The 25,903-nt window shown below is 38.2% G+C and overlaps 1 protein-coding gene across 1 annotated transcript; it reads left to right on the top strand.

Moving 5' to 3' along the window:
• The first annotated feature begins 321 nt into the window (after positions 1-321).
• On the top strand, positions 322-20,362 carry LOC114657391 (cytochrome P450 2B11-like). The gene is made up of 9 exons (XM_028809188.2): positions 322-602; positions 6,059-6,221; positions 6,461-6,610; positions 10,473-10,633; positions 12,488-12,664; positions 13,382-13,523; positions 15,151-15,338; positions 15,503-15,644; positions 20,027-20,362. The coding sequence occupies exons 1-9, from the start codon at positions 423-425 to the stop codon at positions 20,212-20,214; spliced, it is 1,491 nt and encodes a 496-aa protein (XP_028665021.1). The 5' UTR covers positions 322-422; the 3' UTR covers positions 20,215-20,362.
• The last annotated feature ends 5,541 nt before the right edge of the window (positions 20,363-25,903 follow it).

Genomic DNA, 25,903 nt, shown 5'->3' on the forward strand with positions numbered 1-25,903 from the left:
CTTCAAGAGTAATTAAAAATCAAATTATACGTTTTCTTGTTTTTCTTCTGTAAATAAACGAATGCAAAAAAACGATGAAGTTTTTCTCTTACTGACTGTTATAACACATGGGTACCGATTTAAAAATTTCCGTAAATACGAATACATCCATCTATTTACTATATCTGCATTATTCTGTACTTGGTCTCGCGGTTCCTTAACTACAGCATACTGCAATTTCAATAATAAAAATTCCAATCCAGTAGGTGGCACTGCAAGACCGGCGTCTTTGAATTCGGAGCAGGGAGTCGGCCCAGCCCGTTTTCTTTCACTCTGAACTTTGTGTGCCAACAAAGTGCTTCTTCAGATTATTGTAAACTTCCTGGCCCTTCCCAGAATAAACTTTAGAGGAAGTGCTATTAAACCACGTACGTAGAATCATTATGGATTTAGGGCTCTGCATTAGTGTTTCTTTAATGTTTTTCAGTACACTTTTATTTTTAATTGTTAGAAAGAATACATCTGGACCAAAGCAATCTCTTCCTCCAGGACCTCGACCGTTGCCTCTTCTGGGAAATTTATTGCACCTAAAAGGAGAAACATTGGTGAATGCTTTTCTAAAGGTTAGTATATAATACAATTTAACTTGCATAATTCTGTAAAACAAAGGTAGGCTAAATTTAACCTACACGTTAGTTCTTTTGCTAGCACACACACACTATATATTTAGCAATATTTTCAGTTCTGGCTGTTTGGAGCCATCATTGCATCGAGGGGCTCCCATTCCAGCACGTTTGACAGGTTTGAGTCGCCGATCAGGTTATCAGTGTGTTTAAAAAGTATGTGTGACGCAACAGGAAAGCACAGGAACATGGGAAAGGCTTTCAAAAGCTCCAGAGGTAACCGTGAGGTGACAACGTTAACGGGCGTTACCGCTCCGCAAGTCTTACGTCGGTATTTATTAATTTGTGCCTCGTTTCATTGTAAAGCAGAACCCAAGTGTTTTTCGAGTACAGTGCAATCTACAAAGCTAATCAGTTCACTTATGAATTGCACGCGTAAAGAGTCTCTGATATGCATCAGTGGCGACATTTGAATCTGCAGTCCAGTGACCTGTCAACTGCCTCAACGGCTACACCAGACAGCCATCTGTTAAAACTGATAAAATGTCATGTGAAAAGAAACATAAATCAACACATCACGTCTTCTTCGAATACAAACGCATTACAGATAGTTTGAAACTTTGTAACCTTTGTTCCGCGTGAGCTAACGCGGTTAGTTATTAACTGTCAAACCTCATACGTGGCAAGTCCACAAAAGGGTCTAATTTGGCAGCAGCAGTTGTTAAAAGTATTCGCTCCAGATCGGATGCCAGGTAACTACTGGGCACACAGTGCCAACGGTCACGCAACGATCTTCTGTTTTAATGGTCCTGTATAACTTTCAGCCTTTACGTACTCCACTGCTTTATTTTCTCGCACTTTTCCGCATTCACTGGTCCTCATGTTTCATGTTGTGCATGACGGGCGTCATCGTGAAAATGAGAGGGAGATAAATATGAAAGTTCATTTAAAACAACATGTTTGTGAGACGCAAAGCCTTCTTCCATTCATAAAAATTAACTTTGGAAGGGGGGAATATATACTTGATATATGCAGTGGCAGCGTTTGGCATGTCAGTTTCACTTCTTCCGAGTCCTTTCTAAGTCGAATTTTTAATCACATTATATTCACAAAATAAAAGCAAAAGAAATTTAATAAATATTGTATGCTTAATGTATACACCTACTAAAACAGTCAGTCATTTTCTAACCCGCTTAGTCCTGAACAGGGTCACGGAGTCTACTGGAGCATATCCCAGCTAGCACATCATGCAAAGCAGGGACAAACCCTGGGCAGAATGCCAGTCCACTGCAGGGCGAACACAATTACACACACACACACACACACACTAGGGCTAATAGCCAACATGTGTCTGGACTGTGGGGGGAAACTAGAGCACACAGAGGATGCCCACGCAGACATGGGAAGAACATGCGAGCTATGCACAGGGAAGACGTGGGATGTGAATCCTGGTCTACTCCCTGATAGGCAGTAGCCATACCACTGTGCCTCCCTTCCAGTAAAACAGTTAATATATAAATAGTAATAGAGTATTAAGACCCATAGATAAAAGTTAATCATTAAAAACTACCAAAGGCACACTTAAAGGTTTATTTTGAAAATAGCCAATGATACTGTAGAAAGTTTCTGTGGAGAGGGTGAAGAGTTAGGCCAGGATCTGTCTGTGAGGTTGAACTTGAACCAGTTTAAAGCAAAACTGCTAATTCAGAGTTTCCCAAGGTAAGATTTAAGTAGGGAGTGATTAACGGTAAAAAAAAATAATAATAAAAGGAAAAGGTAAAGCATGCAGAAAATTTCCCTTATATGTTCCAGCTGCTCCACAAAGGATACCACACCTTATGTCATATAGATTTTCGCTCAGCATTTTACATTGATATACAGTACCATCAAATCTGACCACCAATCTCTTGGGATTACTTTCACCATCTGCAAGTGGGTTTTGTGCCTTCTAACTGGTAGACCCCAGCATGTTCTGGTCGGGCAGCATCTCTTGCTGTGTACTGAGCCTAAACACATGCAGCCCACAGGGTTGTGTGCTGAGTCCCCTGCTGTACTCATTTTACTCCACTGACTGTATGGCCAGACAGTTCCAACTGCACCATTACATTTGCTGATGACAATACTGTTGTTGGCTTTTCATCAACAAAGATGATACAGCTTACAGAGGTGAGCCTTCTGACACAGGGGTGCCAGTGTGTGTTGGTCTGCAAAACCAAACAGCAGGTAGTTATAGACTACAGAAAGGTGGAATCAGACCACACTACCATGTACATTGCTGGGGATGCTGTGGCAAACATAACCATTTGTGGGAGTCACCGTCACTGATAACATCTCAGCTATCTATTATCCAGAAGGCTCATCATGTCTTTACTTTTTCAGATATCTGAGGAAGGCCCGGATGCCTCCATTTTTTCCTCACCATCATCTGAAAGTGCACAGTGGAGCACTTGTTTTACAGTCTGCCCAATGTCCTTCAGCTCAAAATCTCAAATTACTACAAAATGTGGTGATGATGGTTCCAGCTGTCTTTTGTTCAGGATATATACTGTAGATATGTATATATATATATATACATTACAGGATGGCCCATATTTATGTAAATGATTGAAAAGACATTATTGTCAGGAAACTGCCAATGTTATTATCAAGTAACATAATGGAACATGAACATTAAGAACCTTAAATGTTTTTTCATCCCCTGTTCCCCATGGTGTGGTCCACCAATGCGTCATCCAGTTTGATACCCGTCAGAAGACGAAGAGCAACGTTGGCACAGGTGGCTTGGCACATCTGTGTTGGTATCCTCTGAAATTCTTCTGTGATAGCTGCACTAGCGACAATCCACTGTCATTCTGTATTTGAACACAGCAGGGGTTGCCGGGTCCAGCACATTCACAGGCTTTATTTCTGGCCCCGGGCGTGGTTAAATCTCTTGGCACAAAGTCTCGTCTAGCAGGACGTGAAAGTATCTCTCTGAAAAAGTCACGTCTCATCCCAGGCTAAAAAGTCTTGTCTCGACTCAGGATTTTTTTTATTATAATAGAGAGATTAGATCTTTTCAAATTTGAGATAATATATAACATAATTTTCCCACTGAGTTATAAAAAGTGGATTAGGATTCTCCAAGTTTACTAAAATAAGTCTTTATGCAGGTAGTGCATTATTTGACACCGTGTACTTAAGAAGTACTCATGAACCCTATGAAATCACCTCAGTTTTTGTATCCAGCAACTCCTGACTCTAAACCCCTCTAGGTCCCTCTAGACCAGAAAGCCCTCATTTTTAGGCCATTTTTGGACACTATATTGTGCAGGAAATTACACCTTTACGATAAAGAGTAAACCATATTTATTTTCAGTGAAAATGATTAGAATGACATGAAGTTGTGCATACCACATCAGTCGACCCAAGGGATTCACCCTGTAATGGGATATGAGGGGTCAAAGTTATTATTCCTTTTCACAGAATTTGAAAAAAATGGATCAGCCGAGGTTTGGAGGTTGCTGGTGTCTACACTGTTAAATTTACAAATGTTTTAATGCTCTAAAATGAAAATATTTTTGATATTTGATTCTTTACTGGTGGACCTAGCACGCTATGAACAACCCCCAGAAGGTTAAAAATGATACATTTCAAACATAAGCATGTGTGGTATCGTTTTAGATTATTTCAAGGTCAGCCCTGTATGGACTTCAATCTGAGGGTGAAAAATTACACATTTCTATTACAATTGAGAATATTTAGACTTATAAATATTTTAATTGAAGCACACATTACCCTGCATAATATTTCAAATATATGATGCAACTATTCTTGCTTATTTTGTACTTCTCCCTCATATTACATTTCTTATAAACTCCCCTAAATTAGGGCAGCTTATGCTAATTCAGATTTTTTACAGCTGATTTTTCATTGCACACTTTTAAGCCATCTGGTGTTGCTCCAAATACTGCTGTTAGGTTGTCAGAAGTGATTTTAAATCCAAGACTATCAAATATACAAACATTTTCTCCCAAAATGGTTTAGGCCAGTACAATAGGTCATTCACTTCAATAAGCTTGTCTATCTTATTTGCCAAGATTGTCCAAAATAACATCAAGTTGAGATTTGAAGGTCCTTAAAACACCTTGTCTCCACCACACTACTCATCTACTTTCCACCACACTACTTGGTAATTTATTCCATAGTCTTTGGTTCTTTGCAGGAAGAAAAACTTTCTAACCATTTGTGTGAAATCTTCTTTAACAAGATTCCAACCATGTGCCGATTTTCTTGTTGCAGAATTTGTGTTCAAATAACTGATGGGATCCACTGTACTAATTCCCTTCATAATTTTAAACACTTTGATAATGCAATAAACAAAAATATGTGACATATGGTTCTTCCATTATGACAACTAATACAAACTGTACTTTATGTGTTGCTTGATTTGGACAAATACTTGCATATTATTACAGTAAGGTCAAAGTGCAACATGTAAATAAAAGGAACATTAATTTTAAGCTTTATTAAGATGAAGAGTAATGACCTACAAAAAGCAAAATCTGTAATGGTTAAAGAGTTTGTGTTATCAGACATTGTTATCCCCTGGGCAACATCAAGAAGCAATTAAAAGGGTAGTAATATGTTAAATTATTAAATAACAAAACAATAAAATATAACTGTTCAGTATAAATCAGCGGATCACCTGCTTAATGTAAAAAAAAATTATGAATGGAGTCCTAATTTGGAATTATGTGCTCAGGTCTGGGTGTGACTCCACAACAAAGACATAACAGCAGCAAAAGCTGTGAAGAGCAACCAAGTGATCATGTCACACTGTATATCATTGCTTTACATGGGGACCAAACAGAGGGGGCTTGATGGGCCAAATGTTATTCTCACGCTTGTTGATTTCATGAGAAATCTAAAATAACTGACATATTTTGCCTCCCCAGCTTCACTCCATAGGCTACCATGATTTGGGTTCCTATATTTTGTTTTATTTTATTTCCTTATGCAATAGTTTTATTGTAATTTTACTTTTAGCAATGTAACCATTTCCTAATGTCAAGGTAAATGACTATTTTATAGTTGTGGCAGAATGTAATCAAGAGCAACTGTGTTCTCCAGTGCAGTCACTCACACTGAACAGTGTATTAATTACAAAGATTTTCAAAATTAGTCCATAAAGGTTGAATCAGTCATTGCTTTTGTCTTTGTGAAGGCTGAATTACCTCCAGTGGTGTTTTATTTTGGAGACGAATGTATGAGAGTGTGTGTCAGTATGCCCTGATATAGCCTGGTGTGCCATTTATGGTTGGTTTCTTCTTTTAACCTTATGCTGCTTAGATAGATACTGGCAGACTGGATACGTGGGGCAGAAAATGGATGAGAGGATGGATACAAAGCAGAAAAATATAAAGTTTCTGTTTATTTTCATTAGTGTTATTAATAACAATTTCTTTCTCTTGTAGCTTGCTGACAAATATGGACAGGTATTCACATTGCATTTAGGACCTAGGCGGGTGGTGGTAATTTGTGGATACAACCATGTGAAGAAAGCCCTCGTGGATCAAGCTGAGGACTTTGCTGCAAAACCTGACTTTGCAATTACAGATAGGACCAGTAAGGGATATGGTAAGTATGGTTGTTCTCAGGCATAAGCAAGCTAAGCAGCTGCTGGGGGTTTCGCAATCAATACAGAAAAGGGGATGAGGAGACCAAAATAGGTATCCTTTTTAGGGCATCAAAAAATCTAGATGCAGTCCTAACAGTGATTGAGATTTTAGTTCCATACTTCCATTTAGAGAGGCATATCTTCTATTTATTGTAAGTTCACCTATTAAAAGGAATTTTGTCTTCTTCTGATTGCTCAGGAATTGCGTTCACTAATGGAAACAGATGGAAGCAGCTTCGACGCTTTTCCCTCATGACGCTGAGGAATTTTGGAATGGGAAAATGCAGTATTGAAGAGCGCATCCAGGAGGAAATTAGTTTCCTGGTCGAAGAAATTAAGAAAACAAAAGGTTTCTCATATTCAGAGTTATTATATTGTGTTGTTAGATCACCTTTGAAATGTTCCTAACTTCTAAGGTTGCTTTCTTAAGTCACACAGGAACGTTACTAAATCAGTATCGCAAGCTCAAGGTTATTTTCTTATGGGAGTCAAAAGCTGCTTAAAGCTGCAAACATACCAGCTACATAAAACATTCAAAGGATCTTTCTTCACTTTTTAAGTATGTAAAATACTCTCAGTCCTGCTTGGCCTTTTAGCTTTCCCAGAGTAAAGTACACTTCTGTTCTGCAGGACAAGACTTTCAGGCTTAGACCTCTTACCTGAAATATGTCAGTCAAAAATGTTAAAGTGTATCTCATACAAAAGTATACTACAACTGTATCTTGTATATGTAGTGTTTAAAAAGATGTCCAGTAGTCAATTTATTAAACCTACAAGTTTACATTTGTAGAAGGAAATGAGCAACACTCTGGCAACTCCTTAATTTGTCAAGAAAGCAGGCAGTCTCCCCTATTGATTGTCAGACATTTCAATTTGATTTATTCTTATATAGCATACTTTCATTTACAAGCCAAGTGCGTGGTTACTCTATACATTTTTGAACCCACTTGATCCAGTTCAGGGTCATGTAGCCAGTAATCAATGTAACACATTATCACACTTAATTAATCTTCTCCTTCTTTTGGCTGCTCCAGTTAGGGGTTGCCACAGCGTATCATCTTCTTCCATATCTTCCTGTCCTCTACATCTTGCTCTGTTACACCCATCATCTGCATGTCCTCTCTCACCACGTCCATAAACCTTCTCTTAGGCCTTCCTCTTTTCCTCTTCCCTGGCAGCTCTATCTTTAACATCCTTCTCCCAATATACTCAGCATCTCTCCTCTGCACATGTCCAAACCAACGCAATCTTGCCTCTCTGACTTTGTCTCCCAACCGTCCAACTTGAGCCGACCCTCTAATGTCCTCGTTTCTAATCCTGACCAAACTTAATTAATCCTTTTCCTTAAAAGGCATGGGCTGAGCCTGGCCCACTTACTCAGAGCCAATTTTGCATCACCAGATACCCAACTAAGCATATCTTTGCGAAGTGGCAGGAAAACCTATGCAGAAATGAGGAGGAGATGCAAATTCCACACCGACTCCACCATTTACAGTATGTTATCAGAAAACATGCAAAATATCATGCAATAAATTGACAAATGCAATGGTGAATAGAAAAATGTAATGCAATATATCCATAGAAATAAATATTGTTTTATTAATTAGGTTTTTCTTTTTTAATTAGGCTCTATTTGATGTCAATTTTATTTGCGCACAATTAATCCATTGAGAAGCTACAGGGAGTCAGATCCTATCCAAATAGCAACTTGATAAAACAGCAATAACTAGGTATTAACAGCTCGTGTTACTAAATAAATGGGAAAATGTGACTGGACAATGTTACAGTTGAAGCCATCTGGCAGTATTTATCCATCCATCCATTATCCAACCTGCTATATCCTAACACAGGGTCACGGGGGTCTGCTAGAGCCAATCCCAGCCAACACATTGCACAAGGCAGGATACAAACCCCGGGCAGGGCGCCAGCCCACTGCAGGGCACACACACACACCAAGCACACACTAGGGACAATTTTAGGATCGCCAATGCACCTAACCTGCATGTCTTTGGACTGTGGGAGGAAATCCACACAGACACGGGGAGAACATGCAAACTCCACGCAGAGAGGACCCAGGAAGCGAACCCAGGTCTCCTAATTGCTACCCCTGCACCACCGTCATCTGGAAACAGTAAAGAGATAATCAATAATTCAGCCTACAAATATTTCAAAGAAAATAAACCTCTAAGGCTCATGATCCTTAGATTTTGACCTGCTTCATTTCTGTCCTATTTGCTGTTGAACTCCCATGACACAGGGGGCAGGGGGTATCTCTTGCCACAGTGAGTTTGTCCATCCATCCATCTATTCAGCAATCCATTTGTAAAACCAATGAATCATATCAGGGTCACAAGGAGCAGGAACCTGCACTGACAGCATGTAGCATGAGGCAGTAACAAACCCTGGATGGATATCAGTTCATTTCAATGCACACAGCCATATTTTGTCATAGTAGGACAATTTGGAGCCACCCTAAAAAATAGCACAAATGTTTTAGGTTCTTCAGGGAAACAGTGGAAGGCCCAAAATAAAGACTCAAATATGTGTGTTTGTAATTTTTACACTAAGCACCCGTTTTATCCACTGTACCATGGAATTCTTTAGGGGCTCCAGATGCTGGTCACCTCCTTAAGTGTTAGCATTTAAAGTTGTAACCTACGGTGGATATTCAACTGAATTGCAGACTGCAGTAATATTTAATACTTATGTATCTTTTTTTACCATTATACTGTATATAGTCTAATAATATCCAATTACATCTGAATGATTGTCTGTAACCTGTGACAAAAACACTGCATCCAGAAATGATCTAATTTCATTAATATGAAGGAAAACAGTAACCAGAAAGAACAAATATAATTTTAAAAAATCAAGAATTTCTTGACGGCGACATATACAGTAACTATTACAAATATAAAATATACTCCACCTATACTGCTAGACATTTTTTATTATAGTAGAACAATGACTGGTTTGCTCTTATACAATGTCTCCGTTCTTCGTTCTCATTAAGGAATGGCACTTTGTTGATTGATTTTCATGGCACCTCCAAGTATCTATTCCATTTGTTGCGCGAAAACGCAGATATTCAAATCCCTTGTAACTGAGAATTTGCTTGCCTTTCTGACTGGTTGAAAACTCCATCTCGCTTATTCAAAAAAAAAAATGTTGACTTGCCTTGCTCGAAAGTTAGGGAAGATTAAAGAAAACTCTAACTGTGTGGCCTATTTATAGGACGACCTTTACTTACTTGCCATAATCAAAACTATAAAACCCTAATTTGCCTACCTGTGGCATAAGAAGATATAATATAAATTCTGAAAACTATTGTAAAGAATAATAATTTCCTAGAAATGGTAATTTAGGCACAACAATGACAGTAATAAAAGGATTAATGACTATTTTATTTTATGGACCATCTTACAGCCCACTACCCCAATAAGCACAAATTAAAACATACAAGCTTATAAATACAGTACGTTTAGATAGATAGATAGATAGATAGATAGATAGATAGATAGATAGATAGATAGATAGATAGATAGATAGATAGATTTAGTGAACAATTATACAATTTCATTTATTGCGATGTATAATATAAAATGTTTTTCTTCTTTGCATATACGCCTTTGCCGTATCCGCACATTTTCCACGTGCAGTTTTTCCTGTGTGCGCATTTTTCCGTGTGCGCTTATTTTCCATGCGCTTATATGACTGTACGCTTTTTTCTGTGCGGATATTTCCTGTGCACTTTTTTTCTGTGCACATCTTTCCGGTCACCTATTTCCAGGACTCGATTCTATAAACCCAACTTGATGTGAATATAGATTTTGATTTTGGGTTGTTCTTAAAAATAATTTTACGTTTTGATAGTGCTGAATACGTCTGTTTTATAATTAGGCTAAATATATATAACTATTTTACAAAGTCTATGACTAATTAGAGGAGCTGAGGTATAAAGTGTTGTTGTAGTAGAACAGGTGATTAGCTTGATGAACTTGATAAACTGGGATCCTAGCAAATCATCTTACAGTGTTACAGACTTTAACTTCCATACACTATATTTTTTCCATACTTAATTATTTTTGTCAGTATGATAAAACTGATAAACCAAGGTGTTTTGTTGCTCCTTTAAGTGCATTCAGGAAAATTATTTTTTTTAATTCAAGTTTTAGCCTGCTAAATGTTTTTTATTACTTTGTTTTCATCAGAGATGCCCTTCAATCCTGGATTTTTCTTAAAGCGGTCTGTGTCAAACATCATTTGCTCAATTATGTTTGGGAAACGCTACGAATACAATGATGAAGAGTTTCACAAATTACTTGATCTACTCAATGAAAACCTACGCCTTGTGGACAGTTTTTGGGTTCAGGTAGGTCTTTGATTATTATCCTCACTCAGAACTATGACTCTTCTTAATTCACTTGCTACGGCAAAGACAGTTCTAGTTTATTGAGCGGTCATTTGTTTTTCATGTTAAACTGCTGATTGTTCATAACCACACCTCTTTTCCAGCCAACAGATGTGACATCCATTACTGAATACAGCCTTGTACGTAAAGAATGCTCAATCTACTCATAATTGCTTTTTGTGTCTTAGACACTGCTAGTTCACAGTCATAATCTTTGCATGTTTGTCACTTTGGCTACCTCATAGTTTTTAGTTTGTGAGTTTTGCTGTCAGATTGATGGGAAAAAGAAATTTACTTATTCACAAGTGCTCAACAGTGACAGGATGGCAAAACAAATGGTAAAGATATAATTCATCTGGCGAATGGAAGCATTTTGTCCAATTTTGACATTGCACAAACGTAAGAGACTAAAATTATGCTGGGTCTTAAATTTTTGCCTAGTATTTTTCTGTCATATATTAAATGAACAGATTCTTCAGCATTGTACCAAACTACTTGGTTTAATGTGTTCTTAATTTATGTTGGTGGGTTTAGCATGCTGTGGACATAGATTCTTCGAAACCTAAAACACTCAAATATGATGCAGTGTAAGTCAATGCTGACCAATGTTTGATAACAGCAAATAATATCAAAACAGCATGTTACTTATGTTGCACATGTGAAGTTAGCCAATCTTATGCTCACAAGGTCCCAAACACATGTACTTTTACAAACGTTGTTTAGTAAATCATTTACAGAAGACAGTCTTGTGAATTAAAGTGGATATTCAGACGTAGATGTGCAGTTGAATTGAAGACCTGCCTCCTGCAGTCATTTATTGGTCACACGTCCAGCACAGTAACAGCCTAGCCATTGGTGAAGACTGAATTACACGTGGTAGTGACGATGCAAAGCTCACAGAGACATGTACACCTCAAGGTTAAAAGTTAATGAAACGTGAGAGAAAATACCAGGAGGAGAATATTCTTCAGGCAGAAGGTCAACTCACCCGTACAGTTTCAAAGACTGCCGCTAAATAATTCTGAGGTTCTCTATTTGTGGAAAGGAATGTAACTGCAAGAACGTGAGGTGGGACTACAATCAAATGCTTATTCATGTTTGAGCGAGTTCCATTTTAGGTCATGAAAGCATTTTCCAATAGTTCCATATTTAACAATATTTTAGTAAAAATACCTGTATCTGGGACATAGTAAGTATTTGACTGGATGAATTCACATTGCATAGATTTCAGTTTTTGATTTTTAATAAATTTGCAGACATTTTTGAAAATATATTTTCTCTTTCTCATTATGATTGAGTGTAGATTGTTGGGCAAAAATGGCAAATTTATCCATTCAGACTTAAATCTACATCCCAATCAAGTGTGCAGAAAGTAAAGAGGTCTGAATACCATCTGAATCCACTGACTGTTATGAGGAGCAAACTACTATAGTGGTCACTGAGTGCACCTTTGGCTTTGAACTCTTGTATTCGATGTTTATGGAGGATAATATCTTTGCTGCAGTTCTTATTATAGCAAAGATTTTTATGATCATGGATTTGATGTTCAAATCTACCCTTCTATCTACTGTTGAGCTCACTTCCTCCAAGTAAATGTTTTAATTTGTTATATTTCAAGAAGCATCTGTTCATACTATTGGTGTAAATTCTATTTTTTTTTTCAGCAGTAGAGATGCATAGAGAATTTAAACTGTACAACAATGTGAATTATGCTTGAATTTAGTGGACAGCGTTATGTAACGTTTACCACAGAGGAATGAAAGAGATACAACAAAATAAATGGAGAAAAATATACTCAATATCTTTTCTTTGCAGATGTACAGTCTTTTTCCTAGCGTTGTGAAGTACCTCTGGGGATCCCACAATCTACTGTTTGAAAACTATAAAAAACAGAAACAGTTTGTGGCAAAAATTGTAGAAGATCACGAAAAGTCTTTTGACCCATCATCCCCTAGGGACTACATTGACGCCTTTTTAATCAAAATACTAGAGGTGAGACAACATGCTTTCCTTTTCTATACTACTGAATTATAGTCTTTGCAGTCTGTTCAGAACCCGCCGTCTGTCTTATTGCCATGTGACCAAATCCTGGAAACACCAGACATACTGAACATACTAAATGTGTTTATAATAGTACTATTATTATTATTGTTGTTGTTATGGCTGTTTATTTGTCAGACCCTAGGTAATGTATAAAATCAGAGTAAATTGTAAGTGTTTAGAAATGTGTTTTTACAAGAAGAGTATACAGGTTAAGTGACTTTTATTAACATAATCAGGTTCACACAATGAATCTAATGACGTTAGTAGGAAGACGCCTTGGCATTGCACTACACTGTCTAACATGAATCTGGTGATTCTGTGCACTCTTCCAATTCAGCTACAAAACATAACACTGTAAATTCAGTGCGTCTCACCGTCTCAGTTTACCTGAAGCTCACACATGTTATAGAAGTATTAGAACCAGTCCTACTGTTGTGATTTGCAAGTCAACTTGGATATAAATAAATCCCAATAAGTGTTTGCAGGTGCCAAGTAGAAATCAACCCTGACTACCCCATTATTAGAACAACTGATTTCCAGTCATAATGGCTAGGAAGTTTGCACAGAAAGGAATGTGGTAATCTAGCATAAACATACTCAAAAATCGTAATCTGTTTTATACTTAAGAGTGCTATTTCACAGCTTCTCATCTTTATTCCATTTTAGGATAAAGGAAACCTAAATTCAGAATTTCATCATGAAAACCTGGTAGTAACAGCACTTGACATATTTTTTGCTGGAACTGAGACAACAAGTGTGACATTACAATATGGACTCCTACTTCTTTTAAAATTCCCTCATGTTGAAAGTAAGTTGAATGGATGTAAGATTTTTAGTACTTGTTGGTTTAAATGTTTTTTTTTTTCCCATTGTTATTATTATTTTAATAATCATAATGATAAAATGAGTGGCATGGTGGTCTACTGCTAGCTTTGCTGCCTCGCTACAAGGAGGCCAGGGTTCACGTCTGATTTTTCAAAAGTATTAACAATATTTTGGTAAAAAATGCAAGCATTTTGCCCATTGTGAAATATGACTGGGTGATTTCATGCATGGATTGTGCAACACAACTAACTTTTTTTTCCATAGATGTTTTTATACAGTTTGCTGTGGTCAACATACTACCTGCACCTCAGAACATGTCATTCACCTGAAGCTAAGCAAGTTTGGGTTTGGCCAGTACTTGGATGGGAAATCATCTAGGAAAAGCTTGGTTTGCTGCTGGAAAATGTGTTAGTGAGGCCATCAGTGATTGCTTACCCTGTGGTCTGAGTGTGGATCCCAGTGCCCCATTGCAGTGACAGGGCCATGATGCTGTAAAAATGGCACCATCCTTAGGATGAGGTCCAGACTGTCTGTTGTCATTAAAGATTCTTGCCCATCTTTTGAAAAGAGTAGGGTTTATCCTGATATCCTGACTGAATTGCTCACCCTGGCCTTGTTCATTCTGGCTCCCTAATCATGTAGTGTTTCTAATTGGCTATCTCTCTCACCCTTTCACCACCTTATAGCTAATGTGTGGTGTGCGTATTGGCGCAATAATGGCTGTCATCACATCATCCAGGTGGGTGCTACACATTGGTGGTGATTGAAGTGGTTCTCCTTTCTCTAGATAGATAGATAGATAGATACTTTATTAATCCCAAGGGGAAATTCACATACTCCAGCAGCAGCATACTGATAAAGAACAATATTAAATTAAAGAGTGATAACAATGCCGATAACAATGTAGGTATACAGACAACTTTGTATAATTTTAATGTTAACCCCCCTCTGGTGGAATTGATGAGTCGCATCGTGTCGGGGAGGAACGATCTCCTCAGTCTGTCAGTGGAGCAGGACATTGACAGCAGTCTGTCGCTGAAGCTGCTCCTCTGTCTGGAGATGACAATGTTTAGTGGATGCAGTGGATTCTCCATGATTGACAGGAGCCTGCTCAGCGCCCGTCGCTCTGCCACGGATGTCAAACTGTCCAGCATTTCAGTAGTGTGAAAAGCGCTATATAAATATAGTTAATTATTATAATTTAACATAGACACCCATTCAATCAGAACGTTTGTTATCCCCACTCTCCATGAGAACATGAGATTATTTTTTTTTCTTGCTCATCACTATAAACTTCATGGGGTTTGGGTGGAGTACTCCTTTAATACTCTACTTGCCTATTCTTAGCACATTGTACTTCAATTCATCATTAAGATGATATCTATCTATCTATCTATCTATCTATCTATCTATCTATCTATCTATCTATCTATCTATCTATCTATCTATCTATCTATCTATCTATCTATCTATCTATCTATCTATCTATCTAAATCTTTAAATAAGCCTATAGAATACTAGTGTCAAATCAACTTTGTTGTTACAATACTCACCTAAGTAAATTAAAATGTAAACATAGAATTTGTTTTATGTTATCCAAAATGTTACAGAAAAAATTAATGAAGAGATTTTGCAAGTGATTGGCCCAAATCGCAGCCCTTGTATGGAGCACAGAAGCCAGATGCCCTACACAGAAGCTGTGATACATGAGATTCAGCGATTCATTGACATTGTACCGATTGGCATCCCAAGAGCGACAACACGAGACACAAAATTCAATGAATACAATATTCCTAAGGTATAAAACTATTTTAGTAAAATATCCACTACACTAATTGTTTAGTGAAATGTTTTGACAAGAACCTTGTGGAACAAAGTTTCCATTTGCAACTTGGACAAAGACAATCTTCACAAAGGTCCATAAGCCTGAGTCAGAAATAACTATCTATGTATTACTTTTAGGACACCTTTATTTTTCCTGTCTTGAATTCTGTTCACTTCGATCCAACACAATATAAGGACCCAGAGAACTTCAATCCCAATCATTTTCTGGATGAAAACGAACATTTTAAAAGGAATGATGCTTTCATGCCATTCTCTGCAGGTTGGTACTTTTGAGTGTTTCTTTAGTAAGAACCGACATATTCTGAAATCTTACAGAGGTGCCTTATATACAGAAACGGCTTAATGTGAATGCATTGTAATTATTACTATTCATTATGTATTTTAAATCAACATCATTATTAACTAGTGTGGTATATTTCATCCAAATGTGCACAGCAAAGTTGTTAGTGTAGCTGCTTCACGGATGCTGCATTTTCAGTTTGAATCCCATGATTGGTTGTTGTTTTTGTGGATTTTGCGTGTTCACCCTATGCCTGTAGAGTGTTTTCCCCCAGGTATGCCAATATTCCTAAAATGTCCCCATAAAAAAATGCAGAATAGATTAATTACTGATTCTAAATGGTCTCTTGTGTGTTACAGTGCTCTGCGATAGACTTGTGTCTTGTCCAGGGCTGTTTTCCTGTCAAAATGTCCTGTGAAGGTAGGATAGGCTCTAGCCTCCTGGAACACTACGTTGGATTAAGTGATCAGTCTCATAAAAGCTCATTACCTATCAGTAATTAATGTAAATTTGCCAACAGCTTATTGAAAATATGTAAAAGCAATGAAACAATACATTATATAGTAGTCAGTTTGGTGAACCCCAATCAAACAGTATATTAAAAAATATCATGGACAGATTTGAGTAAGTTTAAAAAAATCACCAATGTTCTTCAAAAGGTTTCTGTCCTTTTTCACTTCCAATTCATTTTTGTGGTGTAGCTCACTGAGACTCTCTTAATCTGGTGGTTCAGTGCAAATACACATGGATTTGCGTCAGGTAGTTTGCGCCAGAAAGAATGCAAAAGTGTTATACAATTCTTGTGGGCAGAAGATTGTAAAGGAGCTGAATCACTCACTGCTGTATATGTTGTGGCAATGATTCATAGTTGGTTCAGAAAGTATTCAAGACCCCTTGAGTTTCTGCACACATTATTGTGTAGTAGATTTTATTTTAAATGGATACATTGGCCATTTTTGCCCATCAATCTACACTCAATAACTCACAAAGACAAAGAGAGCTGTTTTTGAAAAGTTTGCAAATTTATTAAAAATCCAAAACTGAAATCTTTCATTTATATAAGTATTCAGACCCTTTGTTGTGGCACTGTGGTCAGGTGCATCCTATTTGCTTTAGATGTGTCTAGAACTTGAGTAGAGTCCAACTATTGCAAACTGAATTGATTGAACATCATTTTGAAAGGGACACCCCTGTGTATAAATAAGGCTCCACAATTCACACCGTATGGCAAAACAAAAACCAAGCCATGAGGTCCAAGGACCTCTCTGCAGACCTCTGGGTTGACTCTCTGAGAGTTGGCCGTCTAGTCAAACTGAGTAACCAGGTAAGATGGGCCTTGGTCAGGGAAGTGATAAAGAACATAATGGTCACAACTAGAAGAGCTTCAGAAGATCTCTGCTGAGATGGGCGAGCCCATCGCAGGAATAAGCATCTCAGCAGCACTCCTTCAATCAGCTGTTTATTGCAGAGTGGACACTTGTTTGTGTAAAAGGCATTTAAAGGATTCTGGGAGCATGAGAAAAAAAGATTCTTTGGTCTAATGAGGCAAAAATTGAATTGTTTGGGCAGAACTCTGAGCAGTATGTCTGGTGAAGATGTTGCACTGCTTGTCACCTGTCTAATAACATCCATATGCTGAAGAGTTGTGGCCAATAGTATCATGCTATTATGGTGCTTGGTGCTTTTTAGCATAAGGAATAGGGAGAATGGTCAGAACTGAGGAAAGGATAAATTCAACCAAAGTGAGGCCCTTGAAGGAAACCTGTTCCAGAGTGCATGCATCTTCAAACTCTGGTGACAATTCGTCTCAGAATGAGAATGACCTGAAGCATATAGCCAAGACAATACTGAAGTGGCTTAAGGTCAAGTCTCACTCTCTTTGAGTGACCCTGATAAATACGACATAATATCTGCAGAGAAACCTTAAAATTGCAGTTTACTGACACTTTCCATCCAATCTAACGAAGCTTGAGAGGATCTGCTAGGAAGAATAATATAAACCACCCGAAACTAGCTGTGCAAAGCTTATAAAGTCTTACCCAAGTTGATTCAAAGCTGTATTTGCTGCCAGTGAGGCTTCTACAAAGTACTGAATTAAGGTTTCTAATACTTCTAAGAATAAGAAATATCAACCTTTTAAATTTTTAATAAATTTACAAACCTTTCTGAAAACATGTTTTCAGTTTGTCATTATGGGTAATTGAGTGCAGATTACAAATTTATCCCTACAATGCAATAAAGTGCACAGAAAGTGAAGGTCTCAATACTTTCTGAATCCATTGTACTTACTGAAGTACATACAACTGATTACAGAGTTTCAGAAAAAGCTATAAACACATGATGGATACAGAGAACGCAGGAGCATCAGCCACTAATGAGAAACAGGAAAATCTAGGGCCATCAGTGTCATCAACAGAAGAGTAACAGGTACTCAGAATGACAAGGTAAAACAAGCAATACATAAATGAACTGCACTTAAATTCTTTCCTGAAGCCATTTCAAAGCTTTTAGTCTGCTGCTGTAAGGAGGGCAACTATTCTGAAAATTAATGAATTTCAAATGTCTCTACATTTATTTTTACAGCACATTTTTGAGTTTAAAGTGCTTAACAAATAGCAAAAGAAAAATTACAATTGTATAAATAAATAGAGAAATAGAACAAATCTCTAACAGAAATGAAGCAAAAAATAAAATATAATTTAGGCACTTTTTGAGTAATTAAATTAAAAAAAAAATAAAACAAAATTAAGATTTCAGAACATTTTGAGGAGCGCTTGTGCATCAAGTCACAACTTTATAAGGTGCCCATAACTAACAATGAATTGGGGCTGCACTGAGCATGAAAAGAGTGAGGTGGTACTGTGCAGCGCTGAGATGTTTGTCCATACTTATTACAGGCTAGTTAGTGATGGAAATCCACCCCAGAAAAGTTGCTTCATCCCACCCCTGTGATGCCCAGCCGAGTTAACCAATTTTTTTAGCACACTGCAACTACACCTCTTTGTTTTTTTACCAAGAGGAAAGGAACTCCATCAGCTGCTGTACTGCATTCATGAAAATTTACAGTAGTCTGCAAACTTTGATATGAACACAACAGACAGTCGAGTCAATATAGTCCGTGTCAACCTCCATGATGCTCCTTCATCAATCGATAGACTATTTATGATAACAAGACTGTTCGTAGTGGGATATTTTGGATGGTGCCCCTAAACTTGCAGCATAATTGTATTATAAAAGAGCCAGTTCCATTTATACAACTTTACCAGTGTATCTGGAGAGTAGTATCATGCTGACTTAGAGGCCACTTACATCTTTAGGCTTTTCCATTGCCTCACTTTATCACACCCCATGCACAATCCATTGGGAGAGCCTTACCTTCCTTAAATACTGTTGGTTTCTACCATGTGTGCCAGATAGTGCCAGGATAAGCTTTGGCTATGTGCAATTATGCAATGAAAAATGTGGCTTTAGTATGTGCTTACTGGGTAGACATATGATGCTCAATTACTGTAAATGAAAACAGAATTGGTACTACCTACGAAAGTGACAACTCAATGTAAATATCTCAGACAAAGCTATAAAACAGCATTTTCGAACTCCGTTAGAGTAAACACTAAATAAACCTAAATAATGATATATTATTTGCCCTATACAACTCCAGGCACCTCATACCCAGATAAACAGACTTGAGCTGGGAGAACGTTTTTGCCCGAGTTGAGCTGCGGTGGTGGGTTGGGTGATGGGACAGCAGGCTACTTGCTGCTTGTGCTGATCAACACATTTACAAAACAAAAGACGCTAATGGAGAGGTGCAAAGGAAGTTAAGGTGGCCTAGGATTTTGTAGGCTTTAGGAATTCTAGTGTAAATAAGCCTCAAGAATGATCAGGTTGTTGCTAAGCGTATCTCCCCAATGGCACAGCATTTCAAAGATAATGTCAACATACCTGGGCCCAACAGCATTACCATTCACGGTGCCTTTGGTGTTCATGTCCTCCTATGCATGGCATTAGTTTTCATTAGGGACCTTCACAGTCCAAATCCATGAATTGTTAGACAGACTGGTGCCTCAAAAGTGAACAGTGATGAGGGTGTGTTTGTGTTTGTAAGACAGAGCCCTGGAATCTAATCCAAGCCTTGTTCATTCTTTGTGTCCCCAGCTACTTTGTGTCTTCAGTAGCCTGTGACTTTGTACTTGAAAAAGTGGGTTCAGAAAAGGAATGATAAATGGAACATTTATTTTCAGATTTCAAACTAAATTGAAATTAATGCTAAAGTGGTGGATTTCAAAATATTCTAAAAATTACATTTAATGTCGGCTTGTGTTATAAACCATTAAAACTTCTCTTTCAATGTTTTATAGGAAAACGAATCTGCATTGGAGAAGGCCTAGCTCGAATGGAGTTGTTTTTATTCCTTACCACCATTCTACAAAACTTCTCAATTAAAGCTCCCACTGATGTCAAAGAAATTGATATCTCACCGGAGTACAGTGGGTTTGGCAAAATGCCCCCTTATTATGAGTTCTGCCTTCTACCTCGCTCTACCTAAGCATTGAACTGCAGGATTTCTGAAGAACATTACACCACCAATGTGCATAATTCATTTCACGATGCTTTCAAATTCCCAAGTCAGTGTACTGTAATCTGTCAGTGGACAAGAATTATCACCTTACTGTAAAAGTAAAAATAATATGAAAGACAGAGAGAGGGGAAACTCAAACTATACATTTCATATCTTACCATTAATGTATACATCAGTAATTTGTTGCTTCCATTATTTTTAATTAAGAGCATAAAATTGTGCATCTGCGCAATGCACAATTCTGATCCTAAACGTGTGGTTCAGACAAGTTACAGAAATAATTTTAACTTCAATCATTTTATGTTGTTTGTGTTATTCTTTGGCACATTTGTCATTTAACAAATATTGATAGAAATATATACAATATAACTTTTCAATAAAATTTCGATACAGATTTAATGTATGAACCGATATTTACATCTACAATAATGTTCTGTGGTAAATAAACACAGTGGATTCAAAACGTATTCAGACATCTTCACTTTCTATACAAGTTAGTATGTTGTTAGTTTAACTTTAAAAGGATAAATTAGCCATTTTTTCCTTCAATCTACACTTAATAACCCATAATGACATAGTAAAAATATATGTTTTCAGAAAGGTGTGCAAATTTATTTCAAATCAAAAACTGATTGTGGTCAAGTACATCACTTGTCCTTTAATTCTCCTTGAACTTAATTGGAGCCCACCTTTGACAAACTGGACATAGTTTAGAATGGCACACACCAGTGTATATAAGGCCCACAATTCGCACTGCACGTCTGGATAAAAACCAAGTCATGATGTAAACCTCTGCCATTAAATTGTAGTGAGGCACAAATCAGGGCATGGATATAAAACCATTTCTAAAAACGTAAGTGTTTCAAGGAGCACAGTAGCCTAAATAATTATAAAATGGAAGAAGTTTGTAATCACCAGGGGCCTCATGTATAAATGGTGCGTACGCACAGAAATGTTGCATAAGAACGTTTCCACGTTCAAATCGCGATGTATAAAACCTACATTTGGCGTAAAGCCACGCACTTTTCCACGGTACCTCATACCCTGTCGTACGCAAGTTCTCCGCTTGGTTTTGCAGACTGGCGGCACCCAGCGTCAAAGCAGTGCTACTGTTCCTGTGTGGTTATCCTTTCTTAGATCCACATCCACGACGGCGGCTTTATCAAATACACTGAAATTAACCACATATCATTCACAAATTTAATGTATCTGATTGTAATTAACCTGTAACAATATAATAGTCCACAGAATGGTCAAACTATTCTAAGCGTTGTTACTCTCACTGCACCTTCTTCTTTTCTGTCAGCTGCTCCCGTTAGGGGCTGCCACAGCGGATCATCTTTTTCCATATCACTCTCACTGCACCACTCTTGAGTATTTATATCACTGTATCTGAGTGTGAATCACAGATCTACAGCGATTGGAAAAAGAATTATCGGTATACAGCATCAAGCACTTGCTGCCTCAGCCATTCGCTATTTGAACTGCTCTCATCCAACCAACGCTTCACAGCCTTTCCTGTTCGGACCTCGTGGTTCACAAACAGTTTCATCCCAAGAACTATAAACGCACTCAATCAGTCCATCAAGTGCTCCTTGTAGAACTGTTTGTACTTGCAAGTTACCGTGAGGTAATTGTACTTATGATACAGTTATGGTATTGCACATCCTGAGCCACTTTATAAAGCGCGTATTTATATATGATGACGATATCATTTTGAAGATGAAATGCAGCAAAATATGTTGATTATATTATACAGAAAAAACTTTAACTACACGGTGCCGCAGCACTAGCGAGCTTGAGCTTCGTTCACGGTTTGTTCCTGCCTCGTGCTGTTTTCATGCTGTGGCTGGCGCGACACTGGAAGGATCGATGGATAGAATAATTAAACATTACGAAGATATTTCGATGTTCCTTAAAAGTTTTGAAGAATCTGCGTTCTAAGCTTACAGATGGCTTAACTTCTATTACAGAGCTGATTGTGTGGTGATTGGGTATTTGGAGAAAAAAAGTAAGGACAGGAATTGGGGGTTAGTACGTTTGAAAAAGACAGTACTTCTGTAATAAAGCATTTCATTGAAGGTCGTGCATGGCGCAGAAAGCATCTTGCTGTAAGACATGAACAATCACTGCGCCACCGTGTTCCCATGTTTAATAACATGCTTTAACTCATATCATCATGAAAATGATATCATGTATACTTCTCAGTATTTTAATTACTCAGAGAGCTGTAATATTATGAACGTAATGGATTCTGTGTCCTGTCGGAGGAAGAGCACGTAGTGATTCGGGCACATAGAGTACATATAAGATCAAATACACAACAAAGCATTTAACGTGCTACTTTATTTACGATGGGATTTGAGAAACTAGTAAATTAAATGATTTAGGATGAAGTTTATAATGTTCTACTTTAATGACAAAATAAACTACGTGATTAAAGTGGAAATTTCGAGATTAAAGTTGATGTTTCGTGCTTTTTTCACACTGTGTGCCTTTTTGTTCACTGTACCCTAATAAGCTTTCATATGACACTCAGACGGTGGGCTACGAGTCACCTTTTCACGCCGACTTTGATATGTGACAACTTTTTTATTTCGGGCACTGTGCGACTTTGTGAACTTGAGCTTTCGAGTTTCTCCGACACATTATGTCACTCTATCAACTTCCTTTTGTTGCTTATATAACTGTTTAAACCAACAAATGGTACGTTTTTCTTTGCCTCCATTTGGTATTCGCTGAAATTCTTCTATTTTTCCTCGTATTTTTGCCATTACCTTTTCACAGAACGCTGGGCTTAAGGGCTATTTATATTGATTTGCATATTCAAAGAGGCATAATTTTGGGAGGAGTTGGGGCGGGACAGCAAGCACGTGCACGTGCGTTTATTTCCACGCTGAGCGGGATTTATGTTGCGGAAGAACGCAGAAGTTAGCGAACACACAGATTCCTGCATCTGGATTTTTCTGTGCATAAGAACGTTTCGGCTTTTGTGCTTACGTCATGTTATAGTGCGAATTCTATGCACGGTGTTATGCATGAGGCCCCAGGACTCTTCCTAGAATTGTCCATTCAGCCAAACTGAGTAACCAGGTGAGTAGGGCCTTCATCAGGGTGATGACCAAGACCCCAGTGGTCACTCTAAAAGAGCTTCAGAAGTCCTCTGCTGAAGTGAAAAAAAAAATTTTGGAAAGACGACCAACTCAGCAACACTCCATTAATCAGGCATTTATGGTATAGTGGATAGACAGATGCCACTTGAGTAAAAGGCATATGAGAGACCTCACTATGAGATTGCCTAATGCCATTTAAAGGACTCTGGTCTGATGAGGAAAAATTACACTCTCTGGCAAGGCCATCTTAACAGCATCATAAGATTTACATTTACATTTACAACATTTAGCAGACGCTCTTATCCAGAGCGACTTACAACAGTGCTTAGTAGTCTACGACTGTTCTTCAGGGCCATCTTAACATCATCATTACCCCGGGGCAAAGTAGTTAGCTGGGGCCCCTGTCTTGATAGCAAAACAGAAACATACATAGGCATCAGAAGCATTTTGGGCCCCTGTGCTCCTGGGGCCCCCAGCCACTGCTCATTGTGCCTATACGTTAAGATGGCACTGCTTTTTGGGCAGAACTCCAAGAATTATGTCTGGCGTAGACCAAGCACTGCTCATCACCTGCCAAATACCACCCCTATGGTGAATGCAGAAAGTGTGGAGTAGTAGTAAAGGCTTTGGACTTCAAACCCTGACGTTGTGAGTTCAAATCCCTCTACTGCCACTGTATGACCATAAGCAAGTCACTTCACTTGCTTGTGCTCCAACTGGAACAACAAAAGAAAAGTAAAGAAATTGTATTTAAAATGTTGTAAGTCACCTTGGATAAAGGCATCAGTCAAATAAGTAAATGTAAACGGCAAATCATGTTATGGGGGTGTTTAATAGACTAGTCAGAATTGGGGTAAGGATGAATGCAGCCAAATACAGAAATGTCCTCCAAGAAAACCTGCATCAGACTGCACCTGGCTTGAGGCTGGGGTGATGGTTCATCCTACAGCAGGACAATGACCCAAAGCACACAGCCAGGACAACACTGGAATGGCTCTGGGACAAATCTGACTGTCTTCGAGTTCCCTGTCAAAAAAACCCAGATTTACATCCCATGGAACATCTCAAGAGTGACCTGAAGATGGCAGCTTACAGAGGCGTTTCGTCCAGTCTAACGGAGCCTGAGAGGCACTGTCACGAAGAATGGATTAAACTGACCAAATTTAAGCATGCAAAGCTTTAAACACAATATAAAGTAGATTTTTTAGTGTAAATCGTTATCTGCCAGATCTGCGCCATCATTGTTCAGTATCATGCTCATACATCGTACACTATTAGGCAATATTTTAGCGTAGGACGTTTCTTATTTTCGATTCATTTTCTACGTAAGTATGGATGTAACAACACTCAGAGTTCTCCAAAACCAGCAGCTATTGCTGCACCTTTTAGAAAAATCCTGGAAAAGTTTGGAATACTGTACTGTCATTGTAACGCAGGTCTCTTTCGACAGCTGTTTGTCTCTGGCGCATGTGTCTGGGTACCACCACAACTGCCTTCTTTCGATCCGAAGTTGCAGTGACTACACTCCAATATACTGTAATAGCCCGCACTGTCGCTCTAGAGATGGGCGGGGTCTACACAGGTGATTGACAGTAGGGTAATCACGGGCGTGCTTAGCTCTGCGTTCCAGGATTACCTGGAACTTTCTCGTTATATCTTTCAAGTACGAGAAGGCTTGAGAAAGCAAGTGGAGAACCCATGGCATTATAAACACAGCCTTGCAGATGATAACCGAGTCACTGGGAAAAGGGACACGACATTAAACAACGATCGGGAACACTGCGAGAGTGAAATAGCCTGCCTATTGAAGTGACTGTTAGTTTTACGGGGCGTTTGCGAGTTTGAGTTTGCTAGAAGACTGCTGTAAATGATTTGTTGAGGAATAAACGCGCACGTTAATGGGCTTAACTGCCATTCGCTGTGTGTCTTGGGCTTTCCATCTCGGTGTTCATTACAGTACACTGCTAAAAAGTGCAGTATAATCCGTTATGTGGTGACGGATAAACAAACTGCTCGCACTGTAACGTTAAATAAACGGTTGAATGCTTAAATTGTGTTTATGTATACTGTGGATTTTAGTATACTTAATCGAAATTGGAATATATCATATTTATTATTAAAACTAAAAACGTTATGTCTGTTTGGCGAAGGAGCAAAACCCACCACAACAGGAACAACGTTTAACAAAAAAAGCAGCAGTTACAAAACAACTTTAAAAGGCGCTGTATACATTATGCAGCACAGTTGAGAAAACGACATAATCTTATGTTTTTCAGTGCTTAATTACAATCCGTAGATAACTGTCATGTTGAAAAAGCGGAGAGTTTTAACTCCAAATTGTTTGCCAATCAGAAGTGGCCGTCAGCGGAAGCCGACAACTATGTATATATGTATTTATGCGAGTCTCTTGGCACTAATTGGGTCGCTAATAAGTGATTGACAGGTATTTCCCGCGTCTGATTAGTTCTCATCCAACGCCCCTCGTAGCCAACTGGTTCTTTGCGGACGCACCCATTTAGATGCTCCACCCATAGCCTTTCCCC

Source organism: Erpetoichthys calabaricus, chromosome 9 (assembly GCF_900747795.2).
Source record: "Erpetoichthys calabaricus chromosome 9, fErpCal1.3, whole genome shotgun sequence".
NCBI classification, from domain to species: Eukaryota; Metazoa; Chordata; class Cladistia; order Polypteriformes; family Polypteridae; genus Erpetoichthys; species Erpetoichthys calabaricus.

Coding starts and splice junctions, on each gene's coding strand:
- LOC114657391 (XM_028809188.2), top strand. CDS start 423: ATGGATTTAGGGCTCTGCATTAGTGTTTCTTTAATGTTTTTCAGTACA. Junction 603..6,058: donor TGGTGAATGCTTTTCTAAAG/GTTAGTATATAA, acceptor TTTCTCTTGTAG/CTTGCTGACAAATATGGACA. Junction 6,611..10,472: donor AGAAATTAAGAAAACAAAAG/GTTTCTCATATT, acceptor TGTTTTCATCAG/AGATGCCCTTCAATCCTGGA.